Below are 27811 nucleotides of genomic sequence, written 5' to 3'. Positions count from 1 at the left end.
TACTCTTGGATGCAGGCTATAAGGTCTCACGCTCAAAGGCCCAACTTTGTCAGTCAGAAGTGAAGTATCTGGGCTTTTGTATTTCCCAGGGAAGTAGGAGACTGGATGTTAGTAGGAAGCAAGCAGTTGCTGCAATTCCCCAACCCAAGTCCAGAAGAGAAGTTAGGGAATTCCTGGGAGCAGCTGGATTCTGCAGAATTTGGATTCCAAATTTTGCATTGATGGCGAAACCCCTTTACCAAGCCACAAAGGGGGGTGAAAAGGAACCATTTGAATGGGGACCTACTGCTCAACAATCCTTCATTGCCATAAAGAAAGCCCTACTCCAAGCCCCTGCGTTAGGCCTTCCTGATGTGGAGAAACCTTTCTCATTGTATGTCCACGAGCGACAGGGGGTTGCTCTGGGTGTGCTGACCCAGATGATGGGATCCTGGCAGAGGCCTGTTGCATACCTGTCTAAACAGCTGGATGGAGTGGCTAAAGGATGGCCAGCCTGCATGAGGGCCATTGCAGCAACAGCCTTACTGGTCCAGGAAGCTGATAAGTTGACTTTGGGGCAAGAACTGGTTGTTAAAGTCCCCCACGCAGTTCTTACCCTCATGGAGTATAAGGGCAATCACTGGTTTACAAATAACCGTATGGTTAAGTACCAAGCCAGCTTGTGTGAGAATCCACGGATACACCTGGAAACAGTGGCTACATTCAATCCGGCTACTCTTTTGCCAGCATCTGAGGGACCACCGGATCATGACTGTATCCAAACTATGGATGAAGTGTATTCCAGTCGACCAGATCTTAAAGATGTTCCTTGGAGGGACCCAGATGTAATTTATTTTACAGATGGAAGCAGTTATGTGGAGAACTCCAAGCGACTGGCAGGCTATGCTGTGGTGACAGAGGACAAGGTGATAGAAGCAAGAGCCCTGCCCCAAGGAACTTCAGCCCAGAAAGCAGAACTTGTGGCCCTCATACGAGCTCTGGAGCTAGCAGCAGGACTGGTGACCAACATTTATACTGATTCCAAGTATGCCTTCACAACTCTACATGCTCATGGAGCTTTGTATAAGGAAAAGGGACTCATAAATGCTGCAGGCCAACCTGTTAAGTATGGACCTGAAATACTTCAGCTGCTAGAGGCTGTGTGGGCCCCTAAGAAGGTAGCTGTCATTCACTGCAGGGGACACCAAAGGGTAGATACTCCAGTGGCCCGAGGGAACCGCCATGCTGATCGGGTGGCCAAGGAAGCTGCTCGAGGACCCCCAGCAAGTACTGTGACCCCCCTGTTCCAAATCCGATTGCAAGAATGGACACCTATGTATACCCAAGTGGAAGAGAAATGGGCTCAAGAGGAAGGTGCAGTAAGGAGACCTGATGGCTGGTTACATCTCCCTGATACCAGAGTTCTGGTGCCACGCCACCTAGCTTGGCCTGTAGTGTCTCAAGCTCATGACCTATCACACTTAGGGAAAACAGCACTAGCCCGCCTACTCAATCGAGTAGTGGTGCTGGAAGGATTGGATAGTCTGGTTGCCACTGCCTCTGCCCGATGTACTCTCTGTGCCCAGAATAATGCTCGTCAGGGACCCCGTATTCCACCAGGAGTTCAGTCTAGAGGACTAACACCCTTTGAGTCCCTAGTTATAGACTTCACAGAAATGCCCAGGAGTGGTAGGTTCCGATACCTCTTAGTTATGGTTTGTACCTTTTCTGGGTGGGTGGAAGCATATCCTACAGTCACTGAGAAAGCCACAGAAGTAGCTCGAGCTCTCCTTAGGGATGTCATCCCCAGGTATGGACTGCCCCTTGCCATAGGTTCAGATAATGGTCCCGCCTTTGTTGAAGCTACACTTCAGGCCCTGTCCCGCGCATTGCGCATTACCTGGAAATTGCATTGTGCCTATCGTCCCCAGAGTTCAGGGCAGGTTGAGCGGGCAAACAGAACCTTGAAAAATAGCCTAGCAAAGATTTGTCAGGAAACCCAACTGAAATGGCCACAGGCATTGCCACTAGCCCTCTTTCGCCTCCGATGCACCCCAACTAAAGGAACAGCCCTCTCTCCCTTTGAAATTGTGTATGGGAAGCCCCCAGCCATTTTACAGGGAATTAAGGGAGACATAGGGATTTTAGGGTCTGCCCAGGTGCAGGAGCAGGTAGCCCTCTTGGGAAAGATAATTTCTGAGCTTCAGTCTTATGTGAGAGAAATAAACCCTGTCCCCTTCCAGGCTCAGGTACATTCCTTCCTGCCAGGGGATAGAGTTTGGGTGAAAGATTGGAAGCTCCAGCCTTTGGGGCCCCGGTGGAAAGGACCTTTTACTGTTTTGCTTTCTACCCCTGCAGCTGTGAAGGTCGCAGGGATTACTCCATGGGTCCATTGGTCTCGAATTAAGTCTGCTGACCAGACTGAGCCCAGCACGGATCAGACGGAGCCTAGACAGTGGAGAGCAGAAAGTGATCCAGCGGAGCCATTGAAGTTGCGCTTGACCCGAACCAAAGAATCTACTAGCTGAAAAGAAGGGTCAACTGTATACTGCAGGAGCGGCTGAACTTCGGCTTCACACTGAGACTCTTTCTTGCCCAGATTCTGGCTTTCTTGGAATTTGAAAGCTTGATCCTTGTCAGTTGAGGGTCTATCCCAACTGGTATAAGAACTCAAAGACTGAGAACATTATATTAGAGTAATCTGTGATTAGCACAGACTGTTGAAATATTATTGCTTAATTAGTTTGCTGTATTTGTTTTAGATTAGGAAGAGAGAAAATGTTAGTAGTTTGGATGCTTTTGTTGTTTTCTACTCCTTGCCTCCTTGTTCCTAATACCCCAACTCGCTCCAACCTTTGGTTACACTCAGTCCAGGAACTAATTAGCCAGGCAAAGATTACTTCCCCTTGTATTGTGTGTTCTCGATTTTCTCCTTATACCACAGATGTCCCAGCTGTTCCTGTCCCTGTGCAACTCCCAGCTCTTATACCTCCCTATTTTTCGAGTTCAGGCCCTTGGAGCCAGGATTATACTTGGTGGTCCTTTTATAATGCTACTTCCCCCTCTGAATCTTCTCTAAGGCCAGTTTTTACGTCTCCCTATCCAGCTTCTGGAGTGTTTTGTTTAACAAGAAGCATCTCAACTGTTCTTCCCATTCCCTGTAACTATACTAATGTTCTCCCAGAAAAAGGAGAATCTGTGTGGGTAGTTTCTCCAGGTACTCCTATGTGCCCTGCTACCATACCTGTAGATTATGACCCAGGTGATTATCTGGCTCCTAAGCGTACCACTGAGAAGACTATAGTGTCCAAGCTTATTTTCTACTTTCATAAGTCCCCGGGGTATGAAGAGTTACTAACAAATGAGCAGCCTGTCACAATTGGGGATTGGCGCCTATGGTGTGCAAAGTCTCCATTTCGTCTTCGTTCCCCCTGGGATAGGGGCTCGCATTATGGGCACCCTAAGTACCCTGTCCAGCCTGAGCCAACATTTATTGGGAACTTTCCTCACCCTCTCCTTGGTCATTACTGGCTCTGTGATAATGTCCTCCACATGATTCTTCCCCCTACATATGATTTTTGTGTATTGGTAACCTTGAATTATTTTCCTAAAGTTATTCCTCTCAAGCCACTATCCCCGCACCGCTCTAAGCGAGAGGCTTTGTCCTTACCCTCCTCCGTTGCCACAGAGGATGAGGCGATTGAATTAGCCCTCCAGTATATTAATTCTACTTATCCTCTGACTAAAAAGAGACTTGTAGCCCTTTCTGCCACAGCCTGGATTCCAATTGGAGGCCCGGTAGCGGGTATTACTGAACTAGGTATGGCTACCCGGAGACTTCAGTCCCTACTCCATGTTTTAGTTCATGAGCTGAACGTGGTAGTCAATGCATTGCAGGTTCAAATTAATGAATTAAGTATAGTTTCTCGGTATAATCGTATGGGCCTTGACTATCTCTTTGCAGCCCAGGGTGGTCTCTGCACAGTGCTAAATTCTTCAGAGTGCTGTACTATTGTCATAAATAGGACGCATGTGGTTAGGCATGCCATGGATAAAGTCCTACAGTTGGCCAGCCTTAATGTGGAGGATTACCGAGGAGGATTAGACCTTACCTCCTGGTGGTGGTCATTGACCTCCTGGATACGTCCTTTGTTCATTTCCCTAATAGTCTTAGTTTTAGCAGGGTTGTTGTTTTGTTTCCTGGCCTCATGTGCTTCGGCAGTATGCCGTCGGACCTTAACAAGTAGGGTAATGGTGATTCACAAGTCTATTCCCAGTTAGGATCACTATAATCTCCAGAGTTTGAGTTGTGAGACTTATCTCTGCATAAGCTGATTTTAGTCTCAAAGGGGGGAATGAGGCAGCCATGGCATAATTATATATATAAGAAATGATATTAAAAGCTTGAAGTTTGAATTCTAGCTTTTTACCTGGCAACTAAAGTGAAGGAATGTCATCTGGTTTAGGTTATTTACGTTTGCCGGGCTGGGTTAGAAAGGTCAGAGACAGGAATTTCTTTCACCCTGGTGAATGATGAAAGCTAGCTCAACAGCTGTATATTATTAGGCATACTGAATAGTTTTGTAAGCAGGCAGTTTGTTTAGGATTAAATAGAAAAATGCTTAGATAGAAAATACTATTTAGAGAGAGAGAGGCAATAGATTAGTATTTACAAGTTTTTGATATTTAGAATATGTCTTATAAGAAATACTGATTCTGTGTAGTTAAATGTAGAATACCTTTTTAAATCTAATGTTACTCTCTGCTGTATTTTCTAAGCAAGGACTGCAGTGAAGAGGCCAACATGTGGTTTGACTTAGCCATAGTTCTGGCTGGTTCAATGTATAAGCTGATAGGTGAAGAGGTCAGGACTAGTCAGCTCTCTTCTCCTTGATTAATTATAGGTAAAATGTAGAAATGGTCTTGAAAGTGATAACCTGATATGTATGCTATTAAGTAAGATTGACTTTTGACCTCTTTAATGAATGCCAGAGTTTAGTTAGCAGTTAGTATGAACCAGACTAGGAATATGAGAATAACCAATCTCACTAGGGCCTCTTGGTCTCTAAGGGAACCCAGGTTAAGCTATAGATGAGAAATCAATCATAATGAGAAATGTAAGAGTTCTGGAGACCAAATGTCTGGTGTAAGGGGCCCCAGGTCACAGGTCAGTTTGAGGAATACCAAACCTATGTAACTGATATTTCAAAAGTAATGATTGGTTGAGGCAAAGTGACCAATCTATTCCTTAACCAATTGGAGAGTAAGGGGGCTGGGCTAGGCTAGGCTGGATAGAACTGTATTTAAGTAGGAGCAGAAGCAGTTTACGTCAGAAGGAGCTCAGAAGAAAGAGAAGGACAGAAGGAACAGACAGAAGAGAAGAGAGCTGAAGAGGACAGACAAAAGCCATAACATCCAGAGAGCTGAGAGAGAGAGAAGAGAGCTAGAACTGATGTCCTGCTTTGTTTGCTGGCAAATAAAGAAGATTTTTCTCTCATACTGGTGTGTGCTGTCTGACTCCTGAAGCATCACAAATTCATGCATCCATTCCTGCAACAAGACCTGCGGGGAGGAAGAGATTTTTTACTGCAGGAACAACATTTTTTACCGTTCCCGCGGTGTGGTAAAAAGTTTTGTTCCTGTATCGGCGGTGATTGTCGACACCCTCCAAAGGCCTGGCACCAGGCCCTCCTTGGAAGCCGGGCTTGGGGAATTTTGCCCCCCCCCCCCCCCCCCTCTTGTCGGCCCTGGTATGTGATATACCTGTCTAAATGCCACTATTTACATGACATGACATGAGGCTAGGTTTCTAAAATAATGGCCAAAATCTTTGATACTGGTTCTCTGTAGCTGACCACAGGGCTGCTGAGAAGGGAGGGCGGGGAGGGGCAAGATTCCCTGGGTTTGGCCTACAAGGATGGCCTGGTGCTAGTGCTGTCCAATTTGTCATTCAAATCGATTTGCCGATTCATTTTTGGCAAATTGATTTGATTTATTTCGCTTTTCTAAAAATTGAGGCCCCCCCACTTATCTTTTACAACAGCAGTTCTTCACTGACGGCAAGCACAAGCAGTCAGCAACTAATACACACTGCTCGCACCAGCCACACAACCTTCCATGTGATGCAATTTCCTATTTCCACATAGGCGGGAACAGACCAGAGGGAAGGCTGTGGGGCTGGTGTGTATCAGTCGCTGGCTGCTCATGCTCACTGTTGATGAAAAACTGTTGCTTTTACAAAAACGAAGAGGAGGGCCTTGTTTGCTTAGGCCCAACTTGGTACTTTATTCTCCTCAGCTTCAATCCTGATTTGTATTACTGGGAATTACACACGTACCGCAAGACTCTTCATTGTAGCACCATTCTAAAAGAGAAAAAAAGGGAGGTGTGAGACAATGTGACACAATTGCACAGCTACTGCTTCTAGCAATTGTTTCTGCTTAAGCAGGTTTAACAGATATTGGTCATATACTACTATGCTGATTTCCAACATTTATTGCTCTGAAGTTTAAACTGTGACCGCAGTTAAATACTGTAATTACAACTTATTGCACTTGTCCCTAGTTACAGTTACTGACTTCTTGTCACATATACATATAGCATGAGCCAGAAACTAAAAAATGTGTTTCTTTATTTGGCACTCTTATCTGATGTAAATGAAGAAGAAACAATATAAAAATAAGACAAGTACGATAATTAAGGAAAGCTGATTGAAGATATAGGTTTTCAGGTTGGACCTGATGGAAGAATGGAAAAAATTATTTTGAAGGTGAAAAGGGAGGTAGTTTCAAAGACATGCGGTAGGAAAAGGGAAGATCAAAAAAGACTGAAGGTACCTGTTTTGCTAGAGGAAGAACAGAGAGGGTGTGATTAGTAAACCAGACTGTACAGGAAGATGCGTGATAGGTGAGGGATAATAACTAGGATGGGGGTGAGATCACGGATATTATTATTAACATCATTATTATTATGGGCCTAATATTTAGCAGCAGTGGCTGGTGTATAAAATTAAGCATCAATGTTTAACTTCATTCATTCATTCATTCAATGGCGCTATCCATGTAACTAGTGTCACTGAATATATGTATATTAGGTGAATGCCCAGCATTTATATATTTGCAGTTAAGCCAGCCTTCAGCAGGCCTAACTTTAATACATAATCCCCATAATTCTATTAAAGTCACCAAAACTTGTGCATGCAAATTTGGGTGCACGCTTAATTTGCATGCAAAATGTAATTGAATAATGAGCTAATTAGCTCCAATAATTGGTTTTTAACAAGTGATTATTGGTACTAATTAGATTTAATTGGCATTTATGTACATAAATTGAAGCTCAGGATCAGTGCCTAAAATTTACGTGTGATCTGAAAAAGGGGGTGCAGAAATGGGAGGGTCATGGGTATAACGGGGGTGTTCCTAAAGTTAATGTGCATTGTTAAAAAATAACAGGAATGTGTGCATAATGTAGGCATGCACATTTGCACTACGTTTCAGTCTGTGCAAATGGCCATGTCTAAGTTAGGCACGATTCCTGGGTGTAAATGCTATCCTAGAAACCGTGCCTAACTTTAAGCATGGTTTATAAAATAGCACTTTTTTCAGCGCCACCTTTTTTGGTACCATTTATAGAATGTAGCCCAATATATTCATTTAGAGGGTGATTTTATAACAGGTCATCAAACATATAAACGGCGAGTGACTGAACTCACTCGCAAATGCACAGTAGAGACTTCCCTCTCTGTCCCGCCCCCACATCAATACGTGATGATGGGGGTGGGACAGAGAGGGAAACTGCGCTCCCCCCGAGGTCGCCGCCGCCACCACCCCTCCACCCGGCCCAGGCCCTCTGATCGCAATTAATTCAACTTACATCACTGCAGCACGCAGATCAGCTGAGCTCCGGTCGCCTTCCTTCCCTGCCTGTGACCCGCCCTCGCCGACGGTACATCACATGAGGGCGGGACACAGGCAGAGAAGGAAGGCCAGGCCGACGGGAGCTCAGTTGATCTGCGTGCTGCGGCAATGTAAGTTGAATTAATAGCGAACAGAGGGCCTGGGCGGGGTAGAGTGGTGGCGGCGGTGGCGACGGCGACTCTGGGGGGGGGGTACCGGTAGCGGCGACCTCGGGGGGGGGGGCCTTGGAAAACCCCCATTCCAATAGTAGCCTGTTTTAACGGGCTCAACGGCTAGTCTATGTATAAAGGCCAAGTAGGCACCTATTTCAAAACTATTTTAAAGAGACACACATTCACCTGTGTGTCTTCATAAAATTACCTAATCAAATCAAACCTGCAGTAATTGCAGTTAAAAAGAAGCTGTGGACATTTATGCCTAAATGTTCATAAGTAAAATATGTGCATATATGCCTAGTCTATAAACATAGGGGTAAATATTCAGCTGGCGGCAGTCAGCACTTTTTGGCTACTGCTGGCTTTATGCTCAGATATTCAATGTCGGACCATGATTGGGCACTGACTTTGAATATCTGGGTTTGTGTGACTGGCTATCCCTTATTATCTGGTTAAGTGAAACTGGACAAAAATAGAACTGTCTTATGCGGTCTGATTTGTCTGGTTAACAACTGTATAAGTGCCAACCCCGCCCCTGGACCACCCACAAAATCACCGGCTTTGGCTTTAGCGGTTAGTGTTGATATTCAGCAGCAGTAGCTAGTTAAGTGCCACTAAATATCAGTGAATAGCCCTGCACAAGGAATTTAACCAGGCAGAAGCTTCTCCTGTCCAGTTAAATTGCTTTGGATATTGACCCCACTCGGTCGCGTAGCCAGGAATTTTCAACAGGGGGTGTATCTCACACTGCATTTTCTTCCCTTCTCCCTCCTGCCACATCTCTCCCTTCCCTCCCCGACCCTGCAAAGCTCTTGTAGTTCCCTCTCCCCCATGCCTTAAAATCACCTCTAGTCTTTGCCCAAGCAGCACCAGTGTGGCAGTGGCATTCATAGGCTGCCTGCACCCTGCACCGGAGCTTTCTTTCTGAAGCATCCTGGCCTTCAGAAAACAGGAAGTTGCATCAGAAGGGGCAGGACAGTTCAGAGAGAAAGCCCCAATGCAGGCTGCAGGCAGCCTATGAGTGCCACTGCCACCGGCTCTGCCCAAGCAAAGACTAAAGGTGATTTTAAATCACTTTATGTAGTCAAATAAATATAGGGATGGGGTCACATTAGCTCTATATTCCAAACAGATCCACAGCACAACTTTTACTTTTAAAGTGTATGTCACCATGCATTTGTAATGAATTGCTTAAGTCTTAAATAAAGACCTCTGTGATGACTCTTTTCACATGAGGAACTCGCCCCATGACTCATCATGTTCTTCACTGGTCCCTATACTATACTACTTTTATATATTTTTTTTCTTCATATACTTTTTATCTTTTTTTTTCATTTTCATAAAAAGTAGTGCTTTAAAATAGAATTTTTAGCAGCATTTAACTTTTAATTGTTGAGAGGACCAGGCACCAACATAGCCATGCCTCATATGAAAAGAGTCATCACTGAGGTCCTTATTTAAGACTTTAGCAATTCATTACAAATGCATGGTGACATACACTTTAAAAGTAAAAGTTGTGTTGTGGGTCTGTTTGGAATATAGAGTAAATGTGATTTTAAAGCATGTGGGGGGGGGGGGGGTAATTGTGACAGCTTAGTGGGGCCAGGAAAAGAAGGGAGAGATGCAGCAGGAGGGAGAAAGTAGGGATAACAGGAGGTGTGTACACAACACACGCACCTTGAGTGGATACACCACTGACCCCATTGTATGTAAATCACAACTGCACCTATGTTCCACCTAGACTTGTCCCAGATCATGTCTACACTTCAGTTACATATCCTTTTACATGTGTAACCCATGGGTTAATTTTATAAGAAGCCTTTTATGTTTGTAAAACAGGGCTTATGTGTGAAAAGCCTTTTATAAAATGACCCTCTTAGTGGTTCAGTATCACTGATAAACATGTTAGTGCCAGCACTGCCCTCATCCTACCCCTTTTATATGGATAAAATTTGACCATTTAACAAGTTAAATGGCCCAGTTTTCTGCATATGTGCCAAAATTCCAAGAATAAGCAAGTTAAAGCATTGTCACCCAATGGCGAAAGCATAACTCAGATTAAATATTGGCCCTGTTATTATTATTGTCATCACCAGACCCACAATTCAGCAGTAGTGGTGATCAGATTAATTTATACACTGGTGCCAGCATTGGCAAATGAATTTGGTTCTTCAGTTCCCCACATGTGTAGTCAGCAGCGCTGAATATATGTATTGTGTGGTCAATGCTGCCACAGCTATCCATTCAGTTTAGTTCTATTCAGCAGGACTAAGCTAAATGGACCACTTACCCTGATAACAGCTGAATATCACAGCTGTCTGAATGATTTCTCAGCACCACCCTCACTCCATCCTCCTTCCACTCCTTTGCTAGTGTGAAACAGGTTAGAGGGGTTTTGTGCCCTGCACATGCCATATACGGGCAATCCTATGTTTCTATGTTAGTGTTATATTCTCCTCAACACCTAAAAATAGGTTTGGAGTAGATTATAATTCAAAATAAAACCAGTCTACAAAACTGGGAGCTCACAATATAATAGTTGAATTAATATAAAGAAAAACATAGCATCAACAATTAATTAGAAAGCACATATTTTCTAAACAGATTTGTCGTGATAAGTTTGCGAAAAGATAAGTAATTTAATTGAAATTTCACCAGAACTGGCAGAGAATTCCAAGTTTGAGAGGCTTGATATGAAAACAGAGCCGTCAAATATGTCTTAGAACGTGAACTCCTTTAAGAAGGGAATGATAAGTTTAGATTATTTCGAGTGCCACACCTGGAAGTCAATATATTCAACATGGGATACATATAACTAGGGGCCACTCCTTGTAGTATCTTAAGAAAAAACAGCAAAGCTTAAAAAGGACTCTAGCCTCCGCTGGCAACTAGTAAAGTTTTTTATAAGCTGGAGATTCACAGTGGGGTGCATACAGTTAGGCACATGGAGGGAAAGTAGTAAGAGCCTGTTCTATAAAAGAAAGTAATGCCTACTTCCCTTTATAAAATACTAGCATAGCTGGGTATAACTAGGTTCTGAGGATGACCCATCAGGCGCCCCCAGGGCACCTTCTCAGGCCCCTATATATCTGGTGCATTTACTTGATGAAAAAGGGACGTAATAGGTAAGATTTCCCTCAGGAAACTACAAAAAACCTATGTTAATTCAACTCTCTTAAAATCTCTCACACCTCTTTCATCTGTGAGCTGCACTCACAGCTTCACATTTGCACTCGCAGGTTTTGGTGACTTTTATAGAATCAGGGGGATAACTCCATTTGAATATTGACTTGATTATTATGACAGTGCTACCAGGTGTACACAGGGCTTCACACACATAGTAGGCAGTCCCTGCTTCTCAAAGCTTACAATCTAACGTGGAATGAGAAGGATCAGAGACATATAGGAAAGGAAGTAAAGGAAGGATAGACATGTTACTGGAGCAGATAATTATCTAGCAGCATGTGAGAAGGAGGTAGTAACTATAATTGGTTTACCTGCTACTCCCCAGGAGACCAGCAGTCCTAGGAATATCAGCTTTGGCAAGTGGATGAAGCCCATTTGGATAACTGCTATAGAAGAGATCCAATCTGAAAAATATTTCCAAGACAGATGTCACAGAAAAAGCCAAAATCTGTCAGGAATGACAAAAAGTCTGTCATGTAGTCCTTGCAGTGGATCTGGCAGGAACTGGAGTAATTTTAAATTGCACTTTAAAAAGTGGCATTCACTTACAAGGGGCCAGGTGACATCCAAAGAAGCAGTTGTTAGGGCTTCAAAATAACGACTCAGCATTGTAATTTTAAATTGGTTCAAGCATGTAGTATTTTGTGCACTTTGAAAATATTACATAACAGACAGAGTGTATTGGAAGCCTGAGAGGACAGCTTTCCTGTGTACACTACACCCAGCCTTAGGAAAGGGCAGTTCTCCATAAACATCATACACTGAAAGTCTAATTTTTGTTCTGTTGTATACTGTTATTAACACACAGTAAGCTGTATTTTGTGTCTTAATTATGCACTCAGTGGACTGCATGTATCTGGTTTACAGCTGGCCTAAGCAGAGATCCAAAAACTCCCAAGATGATGCAGTCTCTGTAAGGATACCAGGCTTTTAAAGTCAAACTTTCAGCACACTTTTCAAGCAATCCTAGAAAACGTTTGGAAAGTATATCTAATGAATCTCTCTTTTAATTTCATATATTCCTGGAAACATTGGGCCCAGTATTCAAAATGGTTTAAATGGTCAGAAGAGGCTCCTGACCTTTTAAAATACCTGCCTGGGGTTAACTGGTCATTTTTAGCAGCAATTATTATTAGCATTTGTATCCCACATTTTCCCACCAATTCGCAGGCTCAAAGTGGCTTACATTTGCCGTAATGGCGATTGCCATTTCCGGGTCACAGAATACAAACGTCGCTGCATTAAGGTGCATGCATACATGGTAGAGAGGAATACATTGTGGTAGTGCATATTAATTTCTGTGTGATAGATAGGAATGTAACATACAGTGGGTCATCGACTGTAGAGAAGTTATTCAACATAAGGGTTAAAGTGACACTATATTCAGCATAAGGGTTAAAGTGAAAGAGGTCAGTCAGTCAAGTGTTAATTGAAAGAGGTCAGTCAGTCAATTGAAATCACCGCGGAATCTATAACAACCCACCTCGAAATAGCCTAAATCAGAATCCACCATAAAACCCTGCTCGACCACCTAAATTGCATCCTATTCTACAGTCCACCATGTAACTGGAACGACAGCCAGGCGAACTTCATGGACTTCGTTTCAAATATATGTGTATCTAACTCCAATACACTAGTATTAGGAGACATTAACCTTCACCTTGAAGACCCAAACTCTACCAACACATGAGATTGCAAGGACTTCCTTCATCTATGTGACCTTACTTGGCCACACATGCAAACAACCCACGTGAAGAGTCACACATTCGACCTCATCTCATACAAACTGTCCACTGATAAGAACCTAACCATAACACAAACTAGATGGAGAGAAACACCATGGACAGACCATTACAAACTAAACGTATCCCTAAAATGGTGAAAAAGGGGATCTCTCTACACACGAGAACATACAACTTATACCATGAGAGGCCAAATAGACCCGGATACTTTCTGGCAACAGATATCCAAAAATGATTGGACAGCACAAACGGAATCCTATATTCCATGCTAACTAGTACACTTGTGATAGAAATTGTGAGCCTTCCAAAACCTACAAAATACCAACTGTACCTATGGATAGGAGACACCTGCAGACCTGAGGGCTTTTGTAGTGGTGTACAATTAGGTACAGTGGGTTTTTAGGTGTTCCTGGAAGGCTCACAATAAGGGTATTATGGTGGGATTTGTACCTGGGTCCCTTTATGTGAAGTCCACTGCACTGACCACTATCAGGCTCATTTTCAAAAGAGAAGGACGCCCACCTTTCGACACAAATCGGAAGATGGGCGTCCTTCTCACAGGGTTGCCCAAATCGGCATAATCGAAAGCCGATTTTGGGCATCCCCAATTGCTTTCCATCACGGGGACGACCAAAGTTCACGAGGGTGTGTCAGAGGCGTAGTGAAGGCGGGACTTGGGTGTGCCTAACACGTGGGTGTCTACTACTACTACTACTACTATTTAGCATTTCTATAGCGCTACAAGGCATACGCAGCGCTGCACAAACATAGAAGAAAGACAGTCCCTGCTCAAAGAGCTTACAATCTAATAGACAAAAAATAAATAAAGTAAGCAAATCAAATCAATTAATGTGAACGGGAAGGAAGAGAGGAGGGTAGGTGGAGGCGAGTGGTTACGAGTCAAAAGCAATGTTAAAGAGGTAGGCTTTCAGTCTAGATTTAAAGGTGGCCAAGGATGGGGCAAGACGTAGGGGCTCAGGAAGTTTATTCCAGGCGTAGGGTGCAGCGAGACAGAAGGTGCGAAGTCTGGAGTTGGCAGTAGTGGAGAAGGGAACAGATAAGAAGGATTTATCCATGGAGCGGAGTGCACGGGAAGGGGTGTAGGGAAGGACGAGTGTGGAGAGATACTGGGGAGCAGCAGAGTGAGTACATTTATAGGTTAGTAGAAGAAGTTTGAACAGGATACAAAAACGGATAGGGAGCCAGTGAAGGGTCTTGAGGAGAGGGGTAGTATGAGTAAAGCAACCCTGGCGGAAGATGAGACGGGCAGCAGAGTTTTGAACCGACTGGAGAGGGGAGAGGTGACTAAGTGGGAGGCCAGCAAAAAGCAGATTGCAGTAGTCTAAACGAGAGGTGACAAGGGTGTGGATGAGGGTTTTGGTAGAGTGCTCGGAAAGAAAGGGGCGGATTTTACGGATGTTGTAAAGAAAGAAACGACAGGTCTTGGCAATCTGCTGGATATGAGCAGAGAAGGAGAGAGAAGAGTCAAAGATGACCCCAAGGTTTCGAGCTGAGGAGACAGGGAGAATGAGAGAGCCATCAACAGAAATAGAAAATGGGGGGAGCGGGGAGGTGGGTTTGGGGGGGAAAATGAGAAGCTCGGTTTTGGTCATATTTAATTTCAGGTGGCGTTGAGACATCCAGACAGCATGTCAGACAAGCACGCTGAAACTTTGGTTTGGATGCAAGGTGAGATATCAGGGGTAGAAAGGTAGATTGGGAGTCATCAGCATAGAGACGGTAGGAAAAGCCATGGGATGAGATTAATGAACCAAGGGAAGAAGTGTAGATAGAAAAGAGGAGGGGACCAAGAACAGAACCCTGAGGTACGCCGACAGGCAGAGGGATAGAAGAGGAAGAGGATCCACCAGAGTGAACACTAAAGGTGCGGAGGGAGAGGTAGGAAGAGAACCAGGAAAGGACAGAGCCCTGGAATCCAAGTGAGGACAGGGTATCGAGAAGTATGCTGTGATCGACAGTGTCAAAAGGGCAAAATGGAAAAAAGGGCATCCCTGATGAGCACTTGGACGACTTTAACTGGTCCTGTTTTTCTTATGACCAAGGCACAAAAAGGTGTCTGAACTGACCAGATGACCACCGGAGAGAATTGGGGATCACCTCCCCTTACTCCCTCAGTGGTCACTAACCCCCTCCCACCCTCAAAAAAATTCTTTAAAAATATTTTGTGCCAGCCTCTATGCCAGTCTCAAATGTCATACTCAGGTCCATCGCAACAGTATGCAGGTCCCTGGAGCAGTTTTAGTGGTGCAGTGCACTTCAGGCAGGCGGACCCAAGCCCACCCCCCCACCTGTTACACTTGTGGTGGTAAATATGAGCCCTCCAAAACCCACCACAAACCCCTGTACCCACATCTAGGTCCCTCCCTTCACCCGTAAGGGCTATGGTAGTGGTGTACAGTTGTGGGTAGTGGATTTTGAGGGGGGTTTGTGGGGCTCAGCACACAAGGTAAGGGAGCTATGTACCTGGGAACAATTTATGAAGTCCACTGCAATGCCTCCTAAGGTGCCCGGTTTGTGTCCTTGCATGTCAGAGGGACCAGTGCACTACGAATGCTGGCTCCTCCCACGACTAAAGGGCTTGCATTTGGTCGTTTCTGAGATGGGCGTCCTTGGTTTCCATTATTGCCGAAAATCAGAAACAACCATCTCTAAGGATGATCTGAATGTCAAGATTTGGGCGTCCCCGACTGTATTATCGAAACGAAAGATGGACGTCAATCTTGTTTCGATAATACAGGTTTCCCAGCCCCTCACCGGGACGTTTTGCGAGGATGTCCTCGGCAAAACTTAGGCATCCCTTTCGATTATGCCCTTCCACGCTGCCTCTTTGCTCTGCTGGGATGTCTGTATGGCCAGTTTACTAGGAATGGTGACAACAGCCATCCCTATGGCTTGTTTTTGTGTGTTTTTCTCTAGGACTATTTTTTTAAAATGGTACCTAAAGAAATATGTATTGAGCACAAAAACATCTGGAAATTAGAGATTTTCAAAATAAAGCAATAGATGTTTTTCTGGTTTGAAAATTGCTATGCTCAGAATGAGAATATTAGCTGTTTTCAGCAAAATGTCTACAACTGGATGTCATATCGAAAATGCCCCTCCATGTCTCTAAAACTCCAGTCCAATTTGTGCCATTTTCAAACTTGATTTATCTTTCCTCCCCCCATGCCATTTTGATCCTATTCTATTAAATATTTTGGAGAGTTATTTTGCCCTCAGATAGGCAATCAACCTCTTATGTATAATTATTTCCAACTACTATCGGGTTGGAAAAGAATAAAAAGGACAGTAAACTTTATTACTGATTTAAGAATAAACTGCACAGCATTGCTGGTATTTTTCAATATTGTTTCATGTAAAACATCTGAACTGCATGCATAAGAAAAATCTGACATGCACACACATACACAAACCCATACTGGTTTTCCTCTGGGGCAAAAGGGGAAGAAAAACTGCTTTCTGCTTGATAAGTTATAATTATCCCAGATTTTAAAGCCATGCTGGAACAGTTTGCGGATCTTTCAGCCTCCTCTCACAGATCTGTAAGGAAAAGCTAGGGGGCAAGTACCCATCTCATAGCCAGCTGTGAAGTCTTGATGGGAGAAAAATTCTATATGCAAAGACGCAATAAGGTGGTCTTTTACTGAAGTGTGCTAACAGATTTAACATGTGCTAACGATTAGCATGCACTAAGGGGGTCTTTTACAAAAGCGGCCTAGCATTTTTAGCACACGCTAAACACTAGAGATGCCCATAGGAATATATTATTATTATTATTATTACATTTGTACCCCGTGCCTTCCCACACAATGCAGGCTCAATGCGGCTTACATAGTAATTTGAAATACAAAGTTAATAGAATTTTAATAAAACAGTAGTAAAACAATGTAAAGTTGGGCTTAGTAGTGTATGATAAGTTGAGCTAGATAATATATGACTAGGATAAAAGAGGGTAGACAGGATAGGATAGTGTAATTTGGGAGAAAGGGTAAGGAGGGATAAAATTAAGGAGAGATGGAAAGAGAAGGATGGGAGGTTGGTGTTTAAGTCAGAACAGAATTGGGGGTGGAAGTTGGCGAGATTAGGTTGGGGCATTTGGGTAGGCTTGCTTAAAGAGATGAGCTTTCAGCATTTTTCTAAAGGGCAAGAAGTCGTTTATTAATCGGATTGGTCTGGGTATAGCGTTTCAAAGCTGGCTGCCCAAAAAGGAGAAACTGGATGCGTAGTAGGTCTTGTATTTAATTCCTCTACAATTGGGAAGGTGTAGGTTAAGATACTGGGGAGAGGTCCTGAAGCTGCTTTTCCTGTGCTTAGGGTGGGGTTTCCAACTGGCCAGTGTTCAGCCGACCTGGCCAGTTTTTTAAAGGCCAGGCTGGCTGCTGGTAGACCCTTCAAACCGACAATTGAAAAGCCATTTTTTTTGGTCTGTCAGTGATTCAAGAGCAGAAGAGCGTAGCTGCCAGCTGACACAAGCCTGCCTGCCTGCCCTGCCAACATCCACTTCGACTCAGGTCACAGTCTGCTCTCCCAGTTTAACCTCCCTCATGGCCTCCTCCTTCTCTTCCAACCCCCCTCCCCACCACCCCGTGGTCTGCATCTGACCTTTTTTTTTTACTTACACCAGTCATTCACTATTTCCAAGTTCCTCCCTCCTCCTCCAGACCCTAGCAATGATTGATGCCCAAGGCTGCCTCTGCTGCTGCGGCCTGACACTTGATGTAACTTCCTGTTTCCGAAGAGCTAACATATGATAACATCATAAATAATGGCAAAGACTACAATGGTCCATCCAGTCTGCTCAGATTTGACCACTTTGGGTAAATGGCATATAAATTCCTATGTGTAATCCAACACCTACTCCTACACTCCACCATGTCTTTTACCCGGTCTCGCAAGAACCATTTTCTTTCCATTTCTTTTCACAACTGCAAGCATGCTTAAGGTAGACTCCATCTCCTCCTCTAGTAGGTCACTTCAGTATGAGCGTCTGTAGTGGTTAGCACATGCTTATTTTAGCGTGTGCTAAAAATGCTAGTGTGCCTTTGTAAAAGAATTCCTAACTGATAAGACACCCATAGGAATATAGGGCTAGATTCTATATATGGGGCTAGATTCTATATATCACGCCTAAAAAATCTGCACCAAAAAATACACTTAGGCATATTCTATAAGTACACCTAAATTTAGGTGTACTTTATAAAATACACCTAAATTTTCACGCGGTTTATAGAATATGCTGAGTGCCCATCCACGTGACTAAATTTAGTAACAAGCAGTTATGTCAAGTAAAACTTGGTATAAATGCCGATGCCTAAATTACTCACAGACCAGGTATATTCTATACCCATGTACATAGATTTTAGAAATGCCCATGACCTGCCCATTCTACATCCATGGGCACATTCCCTTTTCAACTATGCGACTTAGCATTTACGCACATCATGTTATAGAATACGGTTAGACAGTTCTGCACATAAATTCTAATGCCAATTAGTGTCAATAATTGATTAAGTGGCAATTATTGGCACTGATTAGCTTGTTAACTAATTGTGTGTGCAAATCCAGAATATGACTGGATTTGCACATGCAACTTAAGTCATGCTATATAGATTCAGTGCCAAAGAACCCCCCCCCTTAAGTGGTATTCTATAAGCCAAGCCTAAAGTTCAGCTCAGTTTATACATAAGCGGAGAGGTCACGTGTAAATTTAGGTGCCACCATTCGCACCAGATGTGGTGCAAATCGCCTTGCCTAAATTTATGCATGAAACATCCAAATTCTATAATTACACAAATAACTCACAACCATGCCCCTGATCCACCCCAAAACACCCATGATCCTCCCATATTCGCATCCCCCCATTTTTGGACAGTGTATAAATCATCCATATTTCTATAAATATTACCAATTGTATCTGTACTCTGAAATGACATAAGTCATGACGGAAAATTGTAAGCCACATTGAGCCTGCAAATAGGTGGGAAAACGTGGGATACAAATGCAATAAATAAATAAATAAATAAATAAACAAATACCTAAATTTACCCACGTTAGTCCCAGTTAAATCTAATTAGTGCCAATAATTGCTTATTAAAAAGCCTATTATTGGCACTAAATGGCTCATTATTCTATTAAAATTGCATGCACAAATCGGGGCTGTACCTAAATTTGCATGCACAATTTTTAGTGACTTTTATAGAATAAGGGGTATAATAGGCTTCTTATCATTTAGTGCACACTAAATCCATTAGTGCACCTTAGTAAAAGGATGTCTAGAACTTTGCTTTACCAGAAAAGTACTGATTTGCATGCAGTGGAGGCAGTGCATGCAAATCTCTCTCATGAATATTCATTGTGGATATCCTGAAAACCTGACTGACTGGGGTGCCTCCAGGACCAGGTTTGGAAACCACTGGCATAGGGGATAAGGCAGACCAGCATTTCTTAAGGATCTTTGGAGGAACAGAGTCACCAGGGGAGCCAGAAAGCTTCAAGGAGTCCATGAGCTTGCCAAAGCCAATATAAGTAAGCAGAGAGATATTAGGTAAGGAGGCTTGGCAAATGATGGCATGAGAGGATTCTGAAGGACTGAGGAGAAAGGGGGACAAGCAAAAAAGAATGAGACTCAGAAACTAGGGGACCTTTGAGGGAGTAGGAAGCAAAGGTGTCAGGGGAGCAAGAGGGCAATATGGTCTGATGACCATTCAAAGTACATAGTTTCTCCACCAGATTAAAAAGCTGATGTGGATAATTACTATGAGAGTGGACCAGAGCACACAGAAAGAGAAGATTTAGCTTGTCTTATATTTAGCTTGTGACTTATATTTTGCCTGAAGGTATCTTCAAAGGGTAAAATTTAAAAGGGATTTTTCTTCCTCTATTGATGTTCAGTGCTACGCAAAAGAGAGATTTGAGGGCTGGGTGAACTAGAGTCAACTGGCTCAAAAGCAACCATAGTTCAGGTGTTGAGGAGCAGGCTGATCCAGAGTGGTCTGCAAATGACTGGAAAAGAGGAACAGTTCTTCCGCAAGCAAAAGGGAACGGAAACTGTTCTGTATAGCAAGACACAGAGAGGTAAAAAGCTCCTTTTTAAGAGAAGAAAGGGGGCATGGAGTGGGTACAGAGGGAATTGTTGGCAGCAATGTCCATACAATGAGCTGCCTTATAGGTGGGGCTGGAAAGAAGGGAGGAACGTAAAGAGCTAAAACAGAGATAAGAAGTCAACCGCTAGAGGGGAGGAAGGATGATCAGCATGGATGTTAAGATCCCCCAGGAGCAACAGAGGACCTTGGTAAAGAGAAAAATTGCTAAAAGCAAGGAGCTCAGATCATCCAGAGAGCCTGCGGAAAAAGGAGGTAGGAGATAGACAAGAAGGTAGTCTACAGAAAGGGTGCCAACAAACTGAGCAAGCAAGGAGTTGTAATAAAGAGTGGCGCATTGGGACACTACCCTAGCAGTGGGTGCAGGGGACACATATACAGCTATGCCACCATCATGTGTGTGTGTATGGGAACAAGAGAAAGCAGGAAAAGCAAAAGAGTTAAGGTAAATGCAGTCACCCTCTTTTAGCTACATTTCAGGGACTCAAGAGGTAATGATCGCTTGGTACAGTCCAATTCCAATCAATAAAAACTTGATGCAAAAAAACTGGACATATCGTTAAAGAATAAAATTGCAGGCACTGCATTAATGATAGAGGTATCAATGCCAAGTGATTATTCCGTGCATCAGATGGAAAGAGAGGAGATTTATTTATTTATTTGTTGCATTTGTATCCCACATTTTCCCACCTATTTGCAGGCTCAATGTGGCTTACATTATTCCGTAATGGCGATTGCCATTTCCGGGATGAGAAATACAAAGTGGTATTGCATTCAAGTTCATAAGTGACAGATTAAATAAGGAATCAAGTATAGAGAATTCATTTCTGGAATGAGAAATAAAGTGGTATTGCGTTAAAGTTCATTAGTGACAAAGTAAATGAAGCAGTCAGGTACAGAGAGTTCAGTTTCCAAGAAAATGTGGTGTGGCAGAAAGATACAGATAGATTTCCCATTGTATTGGGTGACACAGGGATGATTAAAAGCCACTTCCAAGCACACCTTGGTAGGCTGCCAATATATATTATATCATATGAACTCCATGAGGAAATTCTCTTTGGCATGATGTGAGCACTATGGTGGGTGTTAGTGGGAAATGTGAGATTATTAGATCATACTACTACTAATCATTTCTATAGCACTACTAGGCATTCACAGCATTGTATACATTATATGCAAGTACTTTTCTCTGTCCCTAGAGGGCTCACAATCTAGGTTTTTATACCTGGGGCAATAGGGGGCTGTGACTTGCTCAAGGTCTCAAGGAGCTGCAGTGGACATCAAATCCAGGTCACCAGGATCAAAGCTTGCTGCACTAGCCATTAGGCTTCTCCTCTACTCCACATATTCTACCTTAGGAGTGAGGCTCATTACTATCATGGTATGCACATAGCTAACCCATTTGGAGACACTGTCCCTGAGAAATCGACAGAGGCCTAATGGTTAGTGCAGTGAACTTTGATCCCAGCATTCTGGGTTTAATTTCCTCTGTAACAGCTTGTGACCCCTGTGCAGTCACTTAACCCTCTGTTGCCTCAGGTATAAAAACCAAGATTGTGAGCCCTCTCGGGACAGAGATAGTGCACTTATAATTGGATTGTAAACCACATTGAACCTGAACTCTGGAATAACGTGGGATACAAATGTCATTATAAATAAAAGCTGAAGGTTCTACAGAAATAAATTGCACATCCAGAACTACTCTGATAGTGCTCCAACCATATTTAAGAGCCATCAACAGATCTAAATGATTGAAAGCTGCTAGAAATCAAAAGTAAATGGCCTCAAATAAATTACATCCTCAAAGTTGGTCAAGCATTGCAAAGAATAAAAAGAACAAGTGCAAGCTGACCAGCAAGTGTGGGAAAAGAAGCAACAGAATTTGCAAACCTACAGAAAGAGCTCTTTATGGAGTTGAACCATCAAAGAAATGAGCAAAATCTAAATAAATAAATAAACAAACAAGGCAGAACAAATGTATATGCACAAACAAACAACGAGAAGGAATTACTTTAACAATAACAACACATAGATCGAAACATGACCCAGTGCAGGCTAAAGATGAGTGAGCTTAAACCTAAACATGAGACAGTGATAACTATTGTGCTTGACTGTGGATTACAGACAAGATAGTTTACAGCAAACATAGTAAAAAATAGAGAAATGTAGCTTCTGTAACACAGAGAACTGGAAGCAACATCTTGTCACTTAATGTGATATTCTGATGTCAGAGAAGATCCATATACAGAAAGGCGTGGAGGGGCATAATCGAACTAAAACGTCTATCTCCATGGGCATTTATCTCCAAGAACGGGTCCGTGAAAAGGCGGACCAAACCGTATTTTCGCAAAAAATAGACGTCCATGTTTTATTCGACAATTTGTGAACTGGGCGTTTTTGTTTTTCAGCAATAATGGAAAATGAAAGCGCCCAGCTCAAAAACGAATAAATCCAAGTCATTTGTTCGTGGGAGGGGCCAGGATTTGTAGTGCACTGGTCCCCCTCACATGCCAGGACACCAACCGGGCACCCTAGGGGGCACTTTTACAAAAACAAAAAAAAAGGTAAAAGAGCTCCCAGGTGCATAGCACCCTTCCCTTGTGTGTTGAGCCCCCAAATCCCCCTCAAAACCCACTGCCCACAAGTCTACACCATTACTATAGCCCTAAGGGGTGAAGGGGGGCACCTACATGTGGGTACAGTGGGTTTGGGGGGGTTGGACAACTAAACATTAAGCAGCACAATTGTAACAGGTAGGGGGGGGATGGGCCTGGGTCCACCTGCCTGAAGTCCACTGCACCCCCTAACAACTGCTCCAGGGACCTGCATACTGCTGCCAGGGAGGTGGGTATGACATTTGAGGGTGAAAATAACAAGTTGTGAAACATCATTTTTTGTGGTGGGAGGGGGTTAGTGACCACTGGGGGAGTCAGGGGAGGTCATCCCCGATTCCCTCTGGGGGTAATCTGGTCATTTAGGGCACTTTTTGGGGCCTTATTCGTGAAAAAACAGGGTCCAGAAAAGTGCCCTAAATTCTAGCTACAAACGCATTACTTTTTTTCCATTATCGGCGAAAGGCGCCCATCTCTGTTCGGGTGATAACCATGCCCCAGTCCCGCCTTCACCACGCCTCCGACACGCCCCCGTCAACTTTGTACGCTTCTGCGATGGAGTGCAGTTGAAAACGTCCAAGTTCGGCTTTCGATTATACCGCATTATTCGTTTTTGTGAGATAAACGTCCATCTCCCGATTTAGGTCGGAACTTGGGTGTTTTTCTCGTTCGATTATAAGCAGGATAGTAAGGTAGGCAAGGGCCATCCACTGGAAACTGTGTAAACACTATTACTTGGGATATCAGAAAAGCACTGGGATCATGACCCTAACAGAACAACAGAGAATTAATACATTGTGATCACACTAGATATTTCCATTCCATTTGATAAAAAACTTGATGCAAGAAAACTGGATGTGGTGGTAAAGAAAAAAAATCAATAGAATAGCATAGTTAAATAAGTATCAGTAGAAAGTGACTATTCTTTAGTTCATACAGAGAGGTAGACAATTATGAATGAAATGCAATGCAAGCCCAAGGAAAATGTGGCAACAAATACAGAAATATTCTCAAATGTCTTTGGTGCAAGTGGTCTGATTAAAACAAACTTCCAAGGGCACCTTGATTTGTTGTATGTATATATTTCACCCTATGAGTTCCAGAAGGCAGTTCACTTTGACGTAATGCAAGTATTAAGAAGAACAGTAGCAGCTAATATGAGGGATTGAGATTGTATTCAACATAAAGTGGTTTATGGGCACGGTTCCTTTCTGTAACAATGTGCAAAACAAACTCATTTGGAGGCATTACCCTGCAGGAGTAACTCCTCTCCCTGATTGATTTCACTTCCCTTATACAATGCAGTTTTGATGGGCAATAATTTTAGAGATCTACATTGGAATTCATTAGGTTCCAGCTGGATCAGCAATGGATTTGCCTCACTGAATTTATCACACTTTTCTTCTATTTTTGTAGAGATACTGTCGCTACAAATCTATAGATTTAAGTATGGCATAATTAAGACTAGTTCAGCCTGTTCTTGATGGCCTGTAGCCATCTGGTCACCATACTCCAGGTTATCAGGGACAGTTATAGCTAGTTCAGTGGTAGTTGCATAGTGGTCTGAAAAAAGGTTTCTGTCTGGCTGGTGGCAGTGAGTCCGGTCTCAGCCTGCACTGATTAGAATAAGTGACATTGTTGGGCAAGAATGGATATCATTGCTGCACATGTTTGGTGCTGCTAATAGTCATCCAGAGGCAAATTTTCATTCTCCTGCTCCCAGTACTCCTTTTTATTATTATTGGTTACTTTGTAAATTGCTCCAATGTGTAATAAATGGTGTTATTTCAAAGACATGTAATAAGCACAAATATGAACACTACTGGCCTTTTGTGATCTCTGCAGGACCCTCTACTCCTCAGACTCCAAGAGATCTCCTCAGATGCCCTTTGTACCCCCACCCCACCACCCAGGCCATCCACCCAATATGGCCCCTCAGTAAAACACTAGCCCACTTTTAAGCTAGTTCCAATTCACCTGAAAAAAGCACTGCTATGTGTGCAAAATACGGACCCTCAAGAATTCCAATTCCAATTCTTATTTCTGATCTGATGAAGGGTACCTTTGAAAGCTAATCAAAAAATGTATTATTTTCTTGTCTCTGTTTTGTCTTATTTCTGTTTATTGGAACACTGAAAATATCAGTTATATACTAATCTTATGGGAAGTTTTAGTATCTCAGCTTTTAATGTTCCTTTTGTGTGTTATTGAGGGAATGACCCTATGTATGTTGCATATGGGAACTGCTCTTAGGAAGAAAAACTTCTTGTCTTTCCCAGTTTGTTCCTCTACTTGTTTTGGGGAAGAAAGTTTACTAGCAGAGGTCTGTATTTATATATGTCATTTGGTTCACCCTTTTTAAACTATTTACAATTATGACTATTCATCCTCCTACCTATCCACTGCTCTCCAGGCAGCATCTTTTGCTAATGTAACAAAAGTGAGAATTTAGTAACAAAGAAGAGCTGAAATTCTCCTTTCCATGCAGCCTGACATCAGAAATAGAAATGCCTGGGGAGGCTCTTTATTCTCTTCAGCATGATAGAATAATATAGATTAGATAGATGTTCTGTATTCCCTGAAGAATGATAGAGTGAGACAAAAGAAATAGACATATTAAGGTGACATCAAATTTTGTATTCTGGAACATGAAAAATATCTCCTGAGATTTAGAATAATTGTGTCTTACCTGTATTGGATACCTGGCTGTTTGCCTTTCTTGGAGGTAGTAATTGATAGGTAATCTAGATTATCTATGCTTTCTTTCTGTGTCTTCTTTTCCTCTTTTACTATTTGACTCTTATACTAGATCTTTAGTTCTCTTTTCTCTTTCTTTCTTTCTTTCTCCTTTCTTCTTACCACTTTTTTCCCTTTCTCTGCTTCTTTCACCCTTTCTATCTGTTGCTTTCCTTCTCTTACCTTCTTATTATCTCTCAAAGTACATTCTTCTGTTTATATACATTGGGTACACCTCCCATCAGGTAGGAAGAGCTCAGTCAGGATGTAGCCTGAATGAAGTGACTTGGGGAGAGTCACAGCTATTTTCCCCAAGGTGTGGCAGCCTCATTTGACAAGCAGGACCTTTTGCCAGCTCTGGGTCAAGAGAGGCTCTCTGGCTCCAGCACTTGTTCTAACTGCTAATGTGTGTATGTACACTCCATAACACGATGAAACTTGATGACAGCACTACCAGCATCTAGGAGAATAAATTTAAATGGCACTGAATCCAGCTTCAGTGACCGAGCAGTTTTCAGCTTAATTGCTGCAGTTCATTAATTGTTTTGTGTATGTTTATATTTTCATTTAGCTGTATCTTGTTGCCTGTTCTCTTAATTTCAGTACCACTACAACCTGTTGGGTTAGTTTTCCCATATTAACTTTATTACTATCTGAGAAAAGGATGTGATTTCAGTTCTTCTCATACCACGGACCAGTATGTAGTGGTGGATGTTTGCACTGCTGCAGCCCATATGTGTGTTCTATGGTGGGACTGTTACATAGAAACATGATAGCAGATAAGGGCCAAAAGGCCCATTAAGTCTGCCCATACTCAGTAACCACTAACTCTTCCTTTCCTAAAGAATCCCACATGCCTGTCCCTCGCTTTCTTAAATTCTGGCACAGTCTTCATCTCCGCAATGTCCACTGGGAGGCCATTCCACACATCCACCACCCTTTCTGTTAAAGAATATTTCCTCTTAACTTCATCATATGCACCCTCATTCCAGAGTTTTCCTTCATTTGAAAAAGGATCTCACCTCCTGTATATTAATGTCACTGAGGTATTTAAACATCTCTATCATATCTCCTCTCTCCCGCCTCTCTTCCAGCGTATACATGTTCAGGTTCTTAAGCCTGTCCCTATATGTTTTATGACTAAGACCGCTTACCAATTTTGTAGCCACCCTCTGGACCTACTCCATCCTGTTTATATCCTTCCGTAGGTGCGGTCTCCAGAATTGCACACAGTACTCTAAATGGGGCCTCGCCAGAGACTTATACAGGGGCACTATCACCTCTTTTTTCCTGCTGGTCATCCCTCTCCTTATACAGCCAAACATCCTTCTGGCTTTGACCGTCGCTTTTTCTACCTGCTTGGAGACCTTAAGGTCATAGACACAATCACCCCCAAGTCCCGCTCTTCTTTCATATACAGAAGCACTTCACCCCTATATTGTACCATTCCCCTGGATTCGTGTAACCCAAGTGCATAACCCTGCATTTCTTAGCATTAAATCTTAGTTGCCAATTATTGGACCATTCTTCAAGCTTTGCTAGATCCTTCCTGTTAAGGGTCATTGCATTACTACTATACATTCTGTTCTGCAGTGAGGCAATGTGTAAAGGATGGTTAAAAGGTGTGAAAGAGACTATTAGAGCCAAAAGAATGTCCTCCAAAGAATGTCCTTCAGAGAATCATAAGGAAGTCAATTGAAATAATTGTCTACAATTCCATAGTCATCATCTGTGGAAATTAAAAGATGAACTACCAATTAGACAATGCTTAAGGTTACAGAGAGTGTATTCTACCTTGGAAGATTTAAAATCTAAGACAATGATTTCTTCAGTGGGGATATCCAATTTTAATACTGAAAACAGTATATACACGAGCTAAGTTCACTCACCAAGAAATGGTATACAATATAAGAATTCTAATCATGTATTATGCTATTTTCTGCAGTGTCAGCGTAGATAATCAATACAGTGTTGATAATTACAGTGTCATTGGCAAGTGTCCTTACATGAGAATTTTAAATAGTGTCCATTAACAGCTCATACATGAGGAAGAAATATTGAATGAATACTGCAGTCACCTGAATATTGACACATTATTTTTTTTGATAGCAGAGCACTGTGTGCAGAAACAATGTCAATTTTGTCAGTTAAAATGAAGGGTGATTGATCACATACAGCAAGATTGGCATGAGGGGAAATCAGAAAAGATTAATGAAAGACGGAAAACAATTTGGATTTTTTTCCCTTGAAGATAATATTTCAGGGAGTGTAGATGCTGAGATTGAGTGGATGAAATTGATTTGACACTTGTGAGTTAACATTGGTGGAAGAAGATTGTGCAACTAGCCCTTTAAAAATGATGGT

General features: G+C 42.7%; 1 protein-coding gene across 1 annotated transcript in view; it reads right to left on the bottom strand.

Annotated features, from left to right (window-relative positions):
* LOC115474455 (carbonic anhydrase 4-like) overlaps positions 1-25470 on the bottom strand; it is a 132111-nt gene extending 106641 nt beyond the window's left edge. Inside the window, exons 1-3 of the mRNA XM_030209924.1 lie at positions 25401-25470; positions 11548-11640; positions 6317-6343 (exon numbers count right to left, since the gene is read on the bottom strand). Coding sequence (XP_030065784.1) covers positions 6317-6343; positions 11548-11611 — 91 coding nt within the window. The 5' untranslated portion in view covers positions 11612-11640; positions 25401-25470. The remainder of the gene's footprint in view (positions 1-6316; positions 6344-11547; positions 11641-25400) is intronic.
* Positions 25471-27811: the final 2341 nt, after the last annotated feature.

This window comes from Microcaecilia unicolor, chromosome 7 (genome assembly GCF_901765095.1).
Source record: "Microcaecilia unicolor chromosome 7, aMicUni1.1, whole genome shotgun sequence".
Lineage (NCBI taxonomy): Eukaryota > Metazoa > Chordata > Amphibia > Gymnophiona > Siphonopidae > Microcaecilia > Microcaecilia unicolor.
Note: the sequence above shows the minus strand (reverse complement) of the source record. Positions and strands in the feature narration are given on the sequence as shown.